We start from the raw sequence: 18,159 nt of genomic DNA on the forward strand, positions 1-18,159 counted from the left end.
ACCATGATTTTAAACCATTAATCATAGTTTCAATGAAAAGCAGAACCGATATTGAACTGTTTGGATATGGTTTTGTTTCCGGCTTGGTTACGGTTTGAACCTATTTAAAATTTAAATTGAAATTTATTTATTTATTAAATTAAATTCAAATATTAGGAAAATATAATGGTATGGTTTGTGATGATAGAACTAATTAAAGTTAATTATTTAATAGTATAATCATAAAATAAATTATTTTAGACAGTTCCGGTTTTTATTTACGGTCTCGGGGGAACTGTGGCCGAGTCTAACTAGCCACGTGTGTTTGATTTAGCTATGCTTCTATGAACCAGAAAATGATGTTCCACTTTTGCTTATGACTTCTGTCTATGTACTGAGAACAAGGACAACCAATACTGGTGGAGTGGTGGTTTATATACCTGATTTTCATTTAACTCAGGTTCCTTCTTTTACTCACCATGGCATTCACCATCTATTTAATTCGGAGAGGAAGCTGTTTAAACTACATCATGGAGCTAGGTTTGAAGAATTTCAAAAGTATAGCTTGTTGAGCAGCGAAAATATCACGTCGATGAAAAAATTTCTAAGCTCTAATTTCAGTAACAAGTCGACATACATGTCATGGCGCTGAATTTAAACACCTAACTGTATCCTGATTCACTAGCTGGGGACTTTGTGGCTGTATTTTCCAGTTAAATCTTGTGATGCGATGCAAGAGAAAATTGGTGATAGGATATTGATGCTAGCATTTTAAAAAGATTCACTAAAGTTTTATTTGCAGTTTCTGAATTTAAATTTTGATAGTTATAAGTTGTTTACATGTCCAGAAGCTTTGCTTCTTCCAGAGGCGACATCTAGTGAATGACATAATGGAGCAAAGGAACTGTGGTATTGTGTGGGGTGGAGCAGTTTAAGATGTGCTGCTGAGTCGTAGAGGCTCTTGATTCTTGTTAAATGAAAGCTATTAACATCGAATAAGATACAAAAGCAAATGCTGTTTGGTCCAAAAAAACTAGAATAAGAATATCTAAGAGGCTGGATTAAAAATAATTAATTAAAAAAAGTTTCTTTTAATGTCGGCTATAATATTTGTTAGGCCGAATTGACTTTGACCAGATGTGTGTGAGCACAATATTTCTTTTAACCATTATTAAGGGAATTTGGTTCATTGTGTTTTAGGGAATTGGATGCACCAAGATTACCAAGGCTAGGAATGAAGATTCCATGAATGGGAATGTTGAAACAAGAGTATATCTTGGAAAGAAACTTGTATTTAATTTTGGTTCTTATATTGCATCCCAAATGCTGCTTCCATTTGGGGAAGAAAATATTCTTTCTTCATCAGAATTAAAAGAGGCGCAAGAGGTTTTCATCTCCACATAATGTCATTTTGTTCTATGAATTGAATCGGTTGTCTGAAAATAAATATTTGGTGCAGATAGCTACTCGGATGGTGATTCAGTTTGGATGGGGTCCTGATGATAGTCCAACAATTTACCATCATGGAAATGCGGTATTTATTTATTTTTAGTGCCTGATAATAAACATTTTAATTTATTTTGATATGAAACCTTGTCTCTGAAGTTGTGATGCTGAGAGGGTGATATATTTGCCACTTCTCTTGCCTCCATATTTTTAAACCAAAATTTCTGAGACCACCAATTTTTCACATCTGACTAATTTCTGAAACAGCTATTTGAGACTTGCCACTCCATCACTCTATATCTTCATTGTTCTGCTACTACCACCCCCCTCTGCAGGATAGAACCTTTTCCCAGTGGTTGATATTTTTCCTTGGTTTTATGGATCTCATCTAGGATGAGGTATCATAATTCTGCTGAGACCTTTGTTGTTTGCTTACCACCACAGTAAGATCATGTTTCGTGGTTTCTAAGCCGTCCTCCCTCTTTGGTTTATTCATCTGTTATCATGTTTTTGATCTTGTTGTTGGCAATCATCTTTTCCTAAGTTTTTAGATTTGCATAATTGTGAAGGCTGTAGGTGTATATTAATAAATTGAAATAAGGTTGTGGGCAGAACGGAGAAGGATTCAAATGCATGCATTTCAGTAGGAAGCAATTCTTGTAATTTTTAAAAACAAATTAAACATGTTAGAGTAAAAGGGTTGAAAAAACTAGCTGAGACTTGATGTGGTAGCATTTTTATATGCTTTATCCACATTACAATTTCATGTCAATTGCATGCGTAATTCACGTCGTGAAATATCTCTCACTGATTGGCATATCCATTCTTCATTTAATTGGAACAGGACACTGCTTTGAGTATGGGAGACAGCTTTGAATATGAGATGGCATCTAAAGTCGAAAAAGTATGGCTCTTGTACTTGCATTGCGGCGTGATTTTATTTATCTGGCAAAAGAACAAGCTTAAGCAGTTTTTTAGGTAGAATTTGATATTTACTTGTGGGTTTTTCGTAATGTTTGGTATTTAATGAAAGAGCGAACATATGTCCCCAGAATTTAAAATATTGCCAATTGAAAGTGACTGACAGAAATGGGAACTAGATCATGTCATATAGAAAATTTTGTTCTAGAAAATGTGGTTTAAAGTGGTGGATCATATGTGATTCCAGGTTGAATCTCACTTTCCTAATGTGGTTAAGTCAGTTTGTCTTGTAGAGGTTCCTTAAGCATCCCTAGCCAAACTAGAAATGTAAGGATACTATTTTTACGCCATTAAACTGTATATTGCAGATCTACAACTTGGCTTATGATAAAGCAAAAATGATGCTTCAGAAAAATCATCTGGTGTTGGAGAAAATTGTGGAGGAACTCCTCGAGTATGAAATTTTGACGGGAAAGGTATGTCTCTCAACTGTCATGAGCTGTATTCATGCCTGATGGGTCTGTTGCAGCAATCAGGGAGTCGGGGACATTTTAGTTAGAAATTCCTAATACTCTTAATTTACTTTATTCAAGGACAAATACTTAATAATCAAACTTATGAGCAGTTGGTTGAGTGAATAGGGTGGTGTTTAAATTACATGAGCATCGACTAGGTGTATGAAGACGTCTGTGCCAAGTGCATAGCAGTATAAATGCTTTTAAGTTGTTTGAAATCACATCCACCTTCACAATATATGCTAGAATCTAGAGAAACAAGTAACCCGCAGCATTTGATTGAGAATGTACAAAAGATTCTGGTGGAGCTGTGGCCGAGTCGGGCACCTATCTTGTCCTATTTTCAAAAGTTCTTTTTTGCAAGAAACTTTTTCTTTCACAGGTGCAAATTTTCAGATATGTACTCCTCTAGGATATGGATATATTGCTTTTGAGTTCATTTGTCTAAGCTTACAATGCTGAGCCTCGATGTAAGGATGAGTTTGTAGGTGTATGTTTCAAGGCAAGCTCAATTCAATTCCATAATCACAAAAATTTCCTAAGTCATTTTCATGCTACTGGTGAGTATTTCGTTTCAGAAGATATGCACTCAAGTTCGACAAACACTTCATGTTTCTCAAATTCCCCAGAAAAATTTTGAACTTCACTATTGTTCACCCAAATCACCAGTTCCAACATAGTGCTTAAAAAATATTCAACATTCAGACAAATATTGCATGCCTTGACAACAAGGGTATCCTACCAATGAAGTATCAAAATAAATGGGCATGTATGTCATCAATTCATAATTATCATTGGTGAACGATTACCAATCTCATCACCACAAACTAGTTTTCCTACGACTTGACACAACTCGGTGCAATTTTTTTCTACTGAAATGACAACAAATAAATAAAAGAAAAAAACTACCCTCTCCCCAAACTAAATTCGTGCATTGTCTTCAATACACTAGATGACAAGACACAAAATCAATTAAACAAACAACTAAATGCAATAATAAGGAATGTAGGAAAAAAAATCTCCACTGGTTAATTGTAAGACAGTGGGCATGAGAACTGCGGATGGATATCTATCTTCTTCTCCTACAGCGAATTCTTTAGTCAACTCTTCAGCATGTGCACGCCTTGCACGAAAACTTAAGGGATTAAGTAAGATCAACTCACAAAGAAACAAGAACTCAATGCAAAGACTAAAAGTAATTTAGGTAAATAAAGCTGAAATAAAACGCTTGGATTGCCTCCCAAGTAGCACCTGATTTTTAGTCGTCGGTTTGTAAGCTTGTCACCTCAACAACACTCCACAAATAATGATAAACATAGGAAGAGAATATCTATATTGGCTCTCAGGGAACAAAATCTTTCAAAATCGGTGTTGGAGGAAGAGATTGATCATGTGGATGTGTATGATAATACTAACAATGAGCTCAAATCGATAGTCTCGAGAACTTTGTCATCCCCAAACTTCATCGGTGGCTCATTTTCATATGATATTTATTCCAGGACTTTTCCGACTGAGGCCGATTTTCTATAGCTTCCTCAGTCAATGCCACATATTCGGCCAACATAACCTCGAGTCGATCCATGATCAATTCCAAACTATTTTCATTACCGTCTTGATAATCGAACGGTTGGTTCATAAAATCTGGGTAACTAATTATGTATTGATGGCTCCAACTCTGCAGTGAAGGATCTCAATACTGATGGTAGTCAAAATCCACCATATCATTCAACAAGTATATCATCTCATTATCACCTAGGCAAACCATGGGACTGCCAGTTAACTCAGTTCCATTGATTACCCATATTTGTGTTGCTGCATCCAACCCGTGAAAGAAAATTCGGTTAAAAAAATATTAGAACAATCAGGATACCTCGAGTTGTTTGCAAATTCTTGAATTGTTGGGCAAAAGTTATGAATACTTGTTGATGGAACATCTCAAAGTATTACACAAGAAAAATCCATGCAAATATATAATAGAAAACGACATATCATAGAGGGATGAATTACGATAAATAAAAAAAATTAACTAAAGAAAGTAACTAAAAATTTGCCAATTTCAATCTTCGGCAGCGACGTCAAAAATTTAATGGAGCTTTTCTTGCAATGAAAATCCCCAATAAAAAATAAATATTTTATACTCGAATAAATCACAAGTGCACGAGTCAAGTTATAGTATAGTATACAAAGTACGAGTATCGTTCCCACAAAGATTGATTAGACAAATTTACCTCAAACACAATTCTTTAGTTAACTACAACGAAAAGATGAAATTTATTAAACTAAATTGAAAGTAAAATAAAATAATACAACAAACACAATTAAAAATAATTTAAAACAAGTGAATAAATAAACAATTGTTAGAATTCCATATCACTTACCCCTTAATTAAAACAAATGAATAAATAAACAATTGTTAGAATTCCAGATCACTTACCCCTTAATCTCCCGATGATTGAATTTCAATTCATAAGTCATGCTTTAGCCGGGATTCTCTAATTTATCAATATACTCTATCGAGCTATATTAATCTAAGTAACCAAGTGTCTTTGTGTTATTTAACAATTGCAATCGCATTAACGAACCGTTAAATCCTCTAGCTTTCGACCTATTGGACTGTGACTATCAAGATGTACCCAACTTCATATGTATATGCAAATTGTAGATCCATGAATTATGTTATTCTATCATGTTATAAAATTTCATTTCGGTCTCAATTATAGCATATATATCAATAGGCTAAGAGTCTAACAAGGTAAGAAATCCGCGCATAGAAAAAGTTTCCTTGTCGAGGGGTGCTAGGGCGTTCAGAAATTATTGCCCTAGCACGAGGAGTTTTATCTGCGTACTTGTTTTGTCACCAGGGCACTTTGGGGCGGTAATAAGTTTCCGCCCTAGCGCAAGGTCTTCTGTCTTTGTACTATATTTTTCCTCCAATCGCGTTGGGGTGGTCAAAACCAACCGCCCTAGCGCGATCTTCTGTTTTCCTCCTCGATCTTTCATATATTCGCGCTGAGGCGGTCGAAAATAACCGCCCTAGCGCAACTCCTGACCGGATCTTCAGTTTTTCACCTTTACTTCATTATTTTGGTTATTTTCCTGCAAATTTGCCACCAACAACTTCGAGGAGTAACCATAGGCATAATCTAACACTCTAATGAATGAAACATGGAACTCGACACACACAAACTCATGCAAAATAAACTAAAAACAAACCAATTAAACACGTAAATATGACCCCTGTCATGGATCCACCATTAGTACATAAATGATACTCAGTCCCACAGATGTTCATATTCCCATACTCCTTAACAACTTAGTTCAATTAAAAGGTTCACTAAAGTTTCTAAACATGGCGTGATCTTCTGCCCATCTCATTGTATATTTCAAGAACTGAGCATGAAGAGGGAGATTGGGTGTGCTAGTAAAAGAAAATGTTTTTTCTACCTTGGAAGAAAACATTGGGAGTATTAGAGTGTGAATTCCTACCCTTTATCATTTTGTCCGTCAATTCTAATATTGATAAAATGTAGTTTTGTCACCGTCGTGTGGGTCATCGGTCAATCCATGTTCTTAAATTTATGTTCCTGTCAGTACATAATGAGTTTTTGACTAAAAACTTTCATTGGACTAATTGTCAGCTTGCTAAACATGAGCTTTCCTCCTTTCCAATTAGTAATACAGAGATAATATTTCCCTTTTCCCTCATCCATAATGACATTCGGGGACTATCCACAATATCTGATGTTTCTGGGGCAAAATGGTTTGTCTCTTATTAATGACTGTATGCGAGTAGCTTGGATATATTTCAAAATTTTTATTACACGGTCAAAACTCAATTTGATGTTCGAATCAAGAGATTTTGATCCGATAATGCTGGGACTACTTCGATCAAACCTTTTCTCCTTTCTTTCAAAAACATGGAATCATCCATGAATTCTGGTGTGTTCACACTCCTCAATAAAATGGAGTGGAAGAATGGAAGAATGACCATCTTTTTGCTATCAAATGGGAATCCTTGTTTCACAAAAATCCAAAGCAGTTTTTAGGGTTGACATCTACTAATCTCATAATCAACTTCTTTCAAAAATTCATGAGTTCAAAAGCACATCGGAAACTCTTTCTAAATTATTCCCAAACTTCACTACCTCGCAACGATTTTATTCTTCAGATCTTTGACAGTGTTGCCTTTGTTCATTTTCATCCACAAAACAGGGGAAAAATTATCCATGTGCTCTTAAGACCAATTGGCATATGCACTTACAAAAGGACAACTGGTTAATTCTTTCCAACTATGGTCAGCAAACTTGGAATTGAATATATTACTTCATTCGGTTAAGGGCAAGTGTCAAAATATGGATTTGGTTGGAAAAGATATTATCATGGATTCCATGGAATTAGATTGATTGTAATCCTTTTTTGGTTGAGATTTTTTTTAACTGTATATTTTGTTCTTGATTAAGATAGCTTCCCTGTTTCTAGGATGATACACTTGTATGTGTACCGATGTATATTTGATTGTTTCCATTTAGAAGGATAAGTTTCAAGTTTCTTTTTACAACATGAATCTCTAATTTTAGGGATTAAAATCCTTACAATCTTTCCTTTTTGTTTTCCTTTTATTTTTTTTTTCTATTTTGATCGATATGCTCACTAAAATATATATGGCTATACTAGGAGGGCTTGGCCTAGTCCTCCCCTCTCCTATATGTTGTACCGTCTGATGATAAAAGCACGCCTATGTGCAATTGAAAGAAAATGTCGAGTTCCCTCATATTCTCTAATTTTTACAAGAAAAAATTATTTTGCTATCTTCTCATCTACCATAAACAAAGAACGCTATCTCTATGTTGACAGTTTATGGCCTGCCATTATTATGAAATCTTGCTTTTAATGTTCAGACAGCTCAACTATTTTTCCTTGAAAGATAAATATTACCTTGTTTTCTACTTCATTGGCATGTATGCATTGTGGCAGGAATTAGAAAGAATTATAGCAAAGAATGGTGGTGTTCTGGAGGAAGAGCCATTTTTCCTTTCAAGTTCCGATTATATAGAGGTACGATTGCTGAGAATTGATTTCAACTCCTTTATACCACTTTAAAGGCAGGAAAGCTAAAAGCGTGTTTAAGAAGTTCCTGAGCTATAAAGAAGCTTAAACCAAAAATTTCTTAATTTAACTTTTCTTTGAATGATTTAGCAATGGCGCAGTTCAGAATGACAGATCACATTTTTATTCTATCTAGAGATTTTAGCATCATAGAAGTGATTCAGTTAGCGAATTTGTAATACCTTTTCCTAATGCTCCTAGAAACCATACCTACATTAAAGGTGATCTTTTGCTCTATCCCACCTCTAACCTCTACGGTGTGCTGTGTGCCATCACAGATATTGCATCCGCCTCAACAATTTTGAATTTCAGTTTCCTTTTTATCTTTATTTTGTATGTCCTTCAGTTTACTCAACCATCCTTAACAGAGATTACATGATACACCACAACTCCTCCATGAGCTCAAAACTCAGGTGCTAATGAATGTGATAATGATTTGATTGTTGTGAGGGATTGCCGTTGGTGGCTATCCTGGCTTGGGACCTGAATAAATTGTTAGTATATTGGGTTGCAACTCAGTGATCACTTAAGTACAAGATGGTTGGTAGTTCACTCATAAATTCCAAAGGTTGGGGCGAGGATCAGAGAGAATATTTTGGGTATATTGTACCGTGTCTAAGGTTTTGTAATTGTTGTAGGATCAGACCTTGCTTGATCAAAAGTCTTTTGACTTTGATATACTTTTTTCATGTCTACAATTATGAAACAATCAGGACAGTTCTTTAATCTTGTGTAATTCACAATAATCATGTGAGAGTAACCACTTGGGAACCTGACTTTGAACTCTTATGAGGAGAGATGGGGGGGATGGGGCGGGCGGGATTGTGGTTGGGTGGGGGCAGTTTCATAAAAATGAGTGTGGATCGTGTATGTATTAAATCCTGACATTTAAAATTTTCTCTGCCATTAAAACTGCTCTCTTCAAGTGTGAGGGTTGTGTTTTAATCATGAATCGATGCTTCGTAAAATTTATGTTTACCGGGTCTTGTAGATGAAGATAAAATTATAATTATCTTGCTGGTGGGTTGATTTTTGTTTTTAAAATCTATACACTTTTTGTTTCCCACCATGATGTTGAAGTGTTTTTTGATTCCCACCATGAGAATTATTAGGGTGAGGTTAAGTGTTATGTGCATAGGATTGAGTTATGGGGTGGGTTATTGGCTGGTCGTTGAGTTAAGAAATACAGCCTTTCTTTGACTTTTCTCTGCCTTGCTTGCCTATGTTGATAATGTGAGAGAGAGGCACGTTAGAGAGAACCCGACGATCTCATAAACATAAGATTGTGTATTGAAGAAAGCTGAATTAATTCTTATTACTTCACGTGCAATATAAATACAAGGTAGAAATCTGAAGTTCAAAAAGACAAATTTCTAATCAAAATCAAATCCAAATCTGCATATTCAAAACCAATATAAAACCCCTAGGAGATTACCCACATGGGATAATGTTTATTAACAAAAAGATAAGATAACAATGGCAGAACAGAAGTTCGAAATCCTTATACCGCTTGTGTTTGCCATGAGTGAAATGCTTGTAGACCTTATCCAGATGTGCAGGTTTGTTGGGCTGCACGGTGTTGTGCTCTTAGTTGGTGGGCTGGGTTGTGGTGTGCGTGACATTAAATAAGCTACACAATGACCTCTCTAGCTGTATTTCAAATATTGATCATGACTCAATCAGAAGTGATTTGGGTTTAACGAGTCCGTGAGTGAAACTGTGGATGGCTATAGTGAATCACTCTGTTCTTGAAGTGCTGGAATATTGCACTTGATTCCTGTATTAAAATAATTATTTATTTTCAATAGTTTTGTTATTATTTAGGATGTAAATTTTCTCAATCCACTCGATCATAGTTATTAGCCGCAGTAAGGATTATAAATATAGCAGAGCCTAGGCAGCGGGCACAAGGCGAGCCACATGCTTTATCAAAGTGCGGCGTCCTAAATCATGGTGTGCCAGAATCAAAATATCCGAGGAAAGTTTCATCAACATAAAATTAGTATTTACAAAATGTTAAATAGCAAGAAAACAAAATCATAGCATATACAAGGGAAGATGGTTGTTTTTTATCTTTTAGTTCATAGCTGCTTTACTATTTCCAGAAGGTCCACTTAAAAGGGGCCTTGAGATTTTAAAGCACATAAAGATTTGGTTATGCTGTGGGCTTCGTTAAAGGACTGTGTCTTATCCTGTGTCTGGTGCAAAGACAGAGCCTTGAATGTGAGCTTCGTTAAAGGACTGTCTTATCCTGTGTCCTGTGCAAAGATAGAGCATTGAGCCTAGGTGCAAGTACCATGGGTCTCTGATAACTTAGCACTTGGCCAAGCTTAAGTGTGGCTAATCTAAATATGTGCAAACCGCTTACCTTTTTTTTAAGGGCTGTGCAAATCAATTTTAAAGTCTTTATTCTATTGTGCCGGTACTAAATTCTGAGAATGTGCTTTTGTGTATGTTAGTATATTTAAAGCAATCACTCATATTTTTTAAGATATTTGAATTGATTTTTAAGTAACCTTTTTTTCCTAGCAGCCTGTGTTTGGAAGCTTTCTTCTTGATGGTAATACAGCGGGAACTGCCTTCCTTGGTGCGACAAACTGAGGATAATAATGCAATGTTGATTTGTTTATTAAATATATAATAATGTTTATTTATTTTAACCACATTTTTTGTATTTTAGGATAATAAATATGTCAAGTTAAGTTCTTTTTGTCGTGATAGTGTCATTAGTCCTCTTTTTGTATTGCTAGAAATGTAACGTGTATTTTATATATACTAATGGATCGTGGATCGCATGTCTTCTATAAAAAAAAGTTTTTTTTTAGAAAAATTATAGTATAAATTTTTGAAATTGAAATGCTAGAAAATAAAATAAATATAAAAAATGTTTTAAGATGGTTTCAAATGTCAGTTTCGTAAGACTCTTCGACTTGATCATATTAATGAAAAAATCTTATTTTTATGTTAAAAATAATATTTTTCGCTTTATGAATCGAGTTGACTCGTTTTATGGAAAAGATTAGTGAGATTATATCGCAAGAAATTTATTTTAGAATGAGTATTTGGTATCTAGACATTACTTTCATTTTTGCCTAATTTTTTTACCCACAAGTGTATGATATCAAATTTTAGTAGTGGATCCAGTACGGATATCATTCTCAAGTAGGGTGCATATTTAAAATTATATTAAGTATTGTAGTTTTGATACTTGAACTTTATTTAAAAAAACTCAAGAATAAGATCCGATTATTAACTAACAAATAAAATAAATTTGAGTTCACAATCACTAAAAAATTGATGTGAAGAATCTAAATGTGCGATTTAACTTGGTCTACACTATATTTGATTATTGTCGGCATTTATAATCATAAATTCAACTCTTTACTAGCTAAAAATTCTTAATTCTTCTTACTCCATTTTCATTAGAAATTAATTTCAGTATCCCTAATAAGAATCAAATATCAAATAATTTAAATAAGAATAATTATTTCAATGGCTTCAATGTCGTTATAGGCATATCGAACTCTATAAATACTAATGATGTATTTTCTTATTGTTTTATTTAAAATCTCATCTCTCAGAGCAATATATTTTAAATAAATATAATAATTTAATTAGTGATCAAGTAATTAAACACAATAATTTCAGGAAAACACAAATAAACAAAGAAGAAAATCGAATATATAATTCAACGATTCAAAATATAGTTTCGACCAAGTTATGTAGTCATCTGTTAGTTCATGAACAAATAACGAAAATAAAAAATCATGTTTTTCAACATCAAACTAGTCAAATAAAGAAATGATAAAGAAGTATCCGAATAAGCGACTCTTTCCCTGGAAGATGTGTTCTTCGTATTTGTTCCTCTAGTTCTCCACTTCTCTTTGCATTTTCTCCTCTCTCCAAATTTCCTTTGCATTTCAGTGCGTGTTGTGTCTTTTTCTTGCCCCCTCCGTGTTCTCTGTGTTTATTTAATGATATCCAAATTTTAAAACTCTTATGTTAAATTTTTCGCTGCCCAAACTCTAGAGTCCAAATCGTGTAGGGACTCCAGGTGCTGAGGTGCCGCTCCCACGGTTTTCAACCTTGGTCCCTTCAATGCTCGGCGCTTGGATACCATTCTTCCAGTATTGAGGCGTCTGCTGTTGAGCGTTGGGACGCCTGGTATGTTGTTCCTGCACAGTTTCGTCATGCTCAAACTCTTCAAATCATTCCAACTATTATCTTATTGTCATTTTAAATCTTTATCATATAAAACTTGATCATATCCTGCAAACACAAATCTAAACAAAATCACGCATAATTCTATCATAAACTAGCATAATTCAATTAGAATATTATCACAAATTAAGTGCAAAGCTTACACTTATCAGTCATATTTGTATTTTTTATATCAATCCAATATAAAAAAAATTGAACTCTGTGTCGTTTAGATACAGCAGAAGTGGTATGATGAATATCTTAATGGTTCAAATCTTTACACCATTAGTAGGATTGATTTCTTAATCCACTTGAGCATCTAATTTTAGTAATCCTGTGGTTAAGACAAGATGCTTATGATCAAAGCAAGTGGTCCAAGTTCAAGATGTTTTCCAGAATAGTGGAACGGGTGATTTACTCGTCTGAATCTACAAATAGATGATCATCACATCCATCGACGCTGTGCCTATATATCTCAAGAATCATGTTCCTAATGATTACTGAATAATATTTTGGGGGTAAATGGATGTTCTGGATTATAATAATATTTGTAAATCTTTTAAAAAATGATTATTAATTTTTTTTATAAAGGAACCCTTAATCGTTTTTTAAAACATTTGCACATATATAAATGACCATGTCAAAAGTAGAATTTAACCCATTCTTGTCATTTTATTGAAGTGCACTTTTTTTTTTCCTTTTTTATACAGTTTTTAACTTATGTGTCAATGGCTTTGCTTGAAAAAAAGTCAGCTCTCCAATTTGCGCAGCCTTTTCGGGTTATTGTTGCTTAGAAACCATTGGAAACCAATTAATGTCTACCGAATTCGACCAAAATTGTTTTATGGCCTTTTATTTTCATGCATGGCAAACAAATCCCAAAGGCGGTATTTATAATTATATGGATAGTTGAGTATAGACTAGCAGGTTTCATTATTCCAAAAAAATAAATATTAGGTTTCAAATTATTTATTTATATTTTTTTAAAAATTTGGATGTTTAAACTTTCATACTCTTTTGTTTATATTTTTAAAAACATTTGAAATGATTGTTTCAAATATTTTGATTTTAAATCTTTTTAAAATTCCAAATTATTTCAAAATACGACCTGCTACCATACCATCTGGGATGTATGAACACATGTTTCCAACACCAAAAAAAAAATTTATTTAACGTCATCTTTTTTTATTGGTAAGGGACATAATAATAAGGAAGCATGTAGTGAGGCTGTGAAAAAAACAAGGATAAATTTTAGAGCATCAGAGTAAAGATTAAAACAGGTGAAGTAACGATAAAACGGGCATGGCATTTGTTCAAGTCTCGATAACAAGCCCCCGAGCAGCACAAATTACACGTATTTAAGCCTAAACTAGGAACGAGCCATGCTCTATCAACTCACATCGTTGTCAAGCTGAACAGAAGTAGACCTTGTCCGATATTGACGGCCTGGTTTGGGGAAGGTGCAGCCTTGATCAACTGCTGGAAATGTTTCATCTTCATCCATAGCCGAGACTTCATTTTCTAGGGAGTTCACCGATGTTGAAGCAATGGAACGACCCTTGTTTTTTAGATGACCTCCGAAGTGTGGTTTAGTCTCGTTCCCCTCTACCATCAAGTCATAATGTTTCCTTTTTGGAGTGAAGATTACTGATTTTGGAGCATCAACAGATGTATCATGCATTGATGAGCTATCACCTTTTTTTTGCCTCAAGTAATGGAAAAGATCCATGTAAGCTTTTCGATTGGATTGGTCGTCCATATCCTGGGATGAGTCAAATGAATAGCGTGTGTACTTTGAAGGATTTCTAATGTAGTCTGGAACACCAGGTCGGTCTTGCAAAAGATCAGATGCTTGTTCTGGCACTGCACTGTCATCCTTCGAACATGCCTCTGATGCAAAATCATTGGCCCCTGGAGGCTGCTGTTCGTCGTGGTTGTAAGTATTGCTTTTAAAGTCAAACATGAAGCGGACCCTTTTATTTGACCTGGACTCCAACAAATTCTCTCTCTTCTTCAGTATTGATTTCAGATTATCACTATCTAAATCTCCGTTTTTAAGCTCTACAACCTCCGAATCCGTGGTCACTGACTTTTCAGAAAGTTGCAAAGAATCAAAGTTCCCAGCAGCCTCTGCATCTTCTTTTAATCTAATTTTAGCAGCCATGTGATTTGCACGAGGGTCTCTGACAGCAACCTGGAATGAATTGGGAAGCTCGGTATGCGTGCTTAGTTCATCAACTTTATAATCAGCAAATTTAATGTCTCTCATGTACAAGCGGTCACCAGTCGTTTCCATGCCAACTGCCACTTTGTCATATTCATCTTCTTCTTCCTGCATAATCCAAAAAGGGGGGGGAAAGACAATAAAAACTCAGTACATTAACCAAGAGAAAAACCCACTGAAACCTTCGAAACAATATGTAATATAAGATGATAATATATGCATCGGACATCATGCACCAGAATTCTTCTGTCCAAAGCATCAAGTAAGCTATGCAATATATATGTCCAAATCTCAAGCAATTGTTGCATGTCACGGACGAGGAATGTAATCTCTTCCTGAAATATAACCACTTCACAACCCATATTACATGCAAAGCCTGTTCCTTATCTTCAATTTTTTAGGATTTAGAGCACATCCACTTGACTAAAGCACTAAGCATGATTAATCAGGCACCAGAAATAGCTTCATGGGCACACCACACAAGAGTAAAAAATCATCAACTGCCAAATAAAAAAGGAACCTATCAAATTAAAGCATACTATTGACAAGCGAGAGATTAGCTATCACTTATCATGATTATAACTAATATATCAACGGTATTTTGATTGACAGTAATAGAATGAAAGTTACAACAAGGCTATTGGGACTTGAATATCATACAGTCAATTATCGTTGCCTAGTTTGAATTTGTCCCGACAAGGTCACCAAGCTTAATCGCACTTAGTCATTTACAATAAAAAACAATTCAAAAAATATTAAACAAACACATCTGCAGTGAGAAGACACACTCTCAGCCAAACCAATCACTTGGTACTTCTAGAACTTCAAAACCAGGAAACCGTACCTTCCTGACATTCACTCGGTACTTCTAGAACTAACAGAGGTTATTCGAATATCTAACCTCCAGCCCCTCATAAGGGCCCCATCAACAACCTATCAGGTTCAACCTGGTCCATCATAGTCTAGAATTCATTCAATTTTAACTTTTACATGCACCCATTAAATCATACTTCGAGAACGGCCCCAACGGTAAGCTGCAAAGCTACGAATAATAAGATTACATAGCTATAATTCCAAAAATCATGATCCAGGCTCCTCATATTATTCGGATTCACGTACACATAAATTAGGGCAAATGGTATCCGACTAAATTCGCATAATCCGAACCATCTGCAGGTGAAATTTAAGATATTTACCTCATAATCAAGGGTGCAGTCGAGGCCAATGTTGGATTGAACATCCCAATGTTCATCAGCAACAGATTCCACATCGCGAATCGGACGACGTGGTTTGTCAACGTCAATTTTCTCATCCTCCTCGTCTCTAACATCGAATTCGCGAAGATCCGCCTCGAACTTAGATCGAAAATCGGAAGGTCCTGTCTCATCCACGTCGTCGTCTTCTTCTTCTTCCTCGATGTCTTTGCGTCGATTCCACTCCCGCCTTTCGATTTCTTCGTCCGTAAGGGACCACAAAGAAGCGCTGACATCCACCGACGGCGCCGCACTTCCCAGGGAGCCGAATACCTTGTCCACGCGACACCTGAAACTGTCTTCCATGAATTCGAATCGAAATATCCTCTCCGACCTCAGCACTGTCAAACTAGGAAAGAGCTCTGAGGCGGTGCACCACATTTATAATACTCTATATTTTATCATTTTAAATAAATTTATTCTTATTATTTTTAATATATTTATTAATTAAAATATAAAAAAACTTTATTATTCTAAACACTATCTTATTATATGTTTAAAATATAAAATTTATAATTAAATTCAAATTTACGAAAATATTTTTAATTCTAAATAGTATATTATATGCATATGCAAATTTAAAGTGAATATGGTGGAATTTGAAGGTTATAGGGATAATTATAGTAGGTTTTACCAACACACTAAATAATTAAAATTGAGAGTTTTAACTTTAATAAAAATATTATTTACGGCAAACAATTTAATTTAATTTAAAATCTAAAAAAATATGTTTTAAATTTATTTAATAATATTATGAATGTTCTTCCTGCTTCTAGAAATTATTATTTTTCCATATATTGAAGAACAACATATGAGTATACACACATTTTGATTGTCTTTTTTATTTGTTTTCAATTTTGTATATTAATTAGTTTAAATAATTTTTCGGAATTTATGTTGAATTATTTGCTTTAAATTTTATAAATGTATATACTGGTATGGAGTTTGTTGGAAATGGGTTTGGAGGCCCATTAAGGATTGAAAACCGATCCAGTGATACCCAATAAAAGTAAAAAATGGTTAAAATCCACATTTCGACTATATATTTTTAGAACATTAATTTGTTTAAAACCAATTTCGAGTGAATGATGAATTAATTATTAAAATTTGGTAATTAATCTCAATTAATATATGTAGGAGGTAAAAAAGAACGTTCTTATTATCTGTTGATTTATTTTAAACCCATGTTTGCGAAACAAAGGGCGAACATTGAGAGACCGAAAGGGTGTGATGGGTTGATGACGCGGTGGTCGGTGATAAGATCGGCATGTGAGATTAGAAGGGTGTGATAATTGATGATCATGACTGTTGGTTGGGGATCAATCAACCCACTAGATCATATCTATAGACTCTTATATGAGTGGCGACTTGAATGGATTTGATAATCAAGTAGGATTAAGGATGACAATAAACAGGGCTAAAACCTGACCCTGCGTCAAACAAAACTCAGTCCAACGGGTCCCGGGAAGGGTCTAGACCTGCCTGGTCATGGGTCTGGAAACGGGTCTGGGGTGGGTAACAAATCGTTTAGTTACATACATATTTATCTTTTTATGTTTTTTTTTTTCAAGTGTTGGTTGGATGGATTTAGTAAAGTTGCCGACATTAGAAATTGCATTCTATATTCTCGTAGCTACACTGCTTAGTTATAGATTTTCCCATAATTAATTGGCATCGTGAAAAGTTTCTGGTTTAGTTTTTTGTTCAAGAATATCAATATTTGGTTGTATTTATGTTGAGACACTCATTATGATTTATGACGTGCATTTGTGCATTTGTGAGACATTGCCTGAAAATGGGTAGTTAAAGTCTGACTTTCAGCAGCAGCTATGGGAGAGATGCGATCAATTCCATCAAGCTTCATCGGTGATCCAACTTCATAACACGAATTTTTTGAAGGTGTGTATATAGTATGTTATCCATAACTGAAATGTTTTGAAATTGAACAAATAATAGTAGTTATTGGCTTTTCTCATTGTTATTTTTTTATTTGTTAATAGATGGAATATGAAGAAGGATCTGTAAATCTTCGAGAAAGTAATATTATTTAATATTTTCGGTAATAGTGGTAATAGGAAGGACACTTCATGAAACGTCCTGCCCTTTTTATTGCTTTAAAAATACAAAAAAAAAAAATTTTCTTTTTTATCCTCACTTAGCATCGGCCGTACCATAAAATATTTTGACATCATTTTAAAAATAACCATCCAACTGCTATTTAAAAATCCAAATGAATATATTTTAAAGCATAAAATTGTCAAACATTTTACCAAACCTAAAAAACAATAATTTGAAAAGAATAGCTCATATTAACCCTCTCAAAAATCTCTCAAATGCATAAATAAATAAACTTAAAAATCTTTAACTTAAATCATAAAGCATAATGCGGAAAATGTAGCGCTGGTCCTCGGGTTGTGTGCGCCTTCAGCCCAGTCAAATCACTCATCAAGTCCTCCCTCAATACCACCTGCATCCATCACACCTAGTGAGTCTAAAGACTCAACACACCATAATC

The 18,159-nt window shown here is 34.5% G+C and overlaps 2 protein-coding genes across 2 annotated transcripts in view; one reads left to right on the forward strand and one right to left on the reverse strand.

The window, feature by feature from the left end:
* LOC142533428 (putative inactive ATP-dependent zinc metalloprotease FTSHI 5, chloroplastic) overlaps positions 1-10,703 on the forward strand; it is a 42,336-nt gene extending 31,633 nt beyond the window's left edge. Inside the window, exons 14-19 of the mRNA XM_075640186.1 lie at positions 1,180-1,365; positions 1,439-1,513; positions 2,270-2,329; positions 2,715-2,822; positions 7,836-7,916; positions 10,500-10,703. Of these exons, the coding sequence (XP_075496301.1) occupies positions 1,180-1,365; positions 1,439-1,513; positions 2,270-2,329; positions 2,715-2,822; positions 7,836-7,916; positions 10,500-10,568 (579 nt within the window). The 3' untranslated portion in view covers positions 10,569-10,703. The remainder of the gene's footprint in view (positions 1-1,179; positions 1,366-1,438; positions 1,514-2,269; positions 2,330-2,714; positions 2,823-7,835; positions 7,917-10,499) is intronic.
* A 2,686-nt stretch (positions 10,704-13,389) lies between these two features.
* On the reverse strand, positions 13,390-16,020 carry LOC142533173 (uncharacterized). Its single transcript, XM_075639839.1, has 2 exons — positions 15,588-16,020; positions 13,390-14,499 (listed from the first exon to the last, which is right to left on the reverse strand). Exons 1-2 carry the CDS (start codon positions 15,948-15,950, stop codon positions 13,558-13,560), a joined length of 1,305 nt encoding a protein of 434 aa, XP_075495954.1. The 5' UTR covers positions 15,951-16,020; the 3' UTR covers positions 13,390-13,557.
* Between the last annotated feature and the right edge of the window lie 2,139 nt (positions 16,021-18,159).

The sequence above is a fragment of the Primulina tabacum genome, chromosome 18 (genome assembly GCF_025594145.1).
Source record: "Primulina tabacum isolate GXHZ01 chromosome 18, ASM2559414v2, whole genome shotgun sequence".
Lineage (NCBI taxonomy): Eukaryota > Viridiplantae > Streptophyta > Magnoliopsida > Lamiales > Gesneriaceae > Primulina > Primulina tabacum.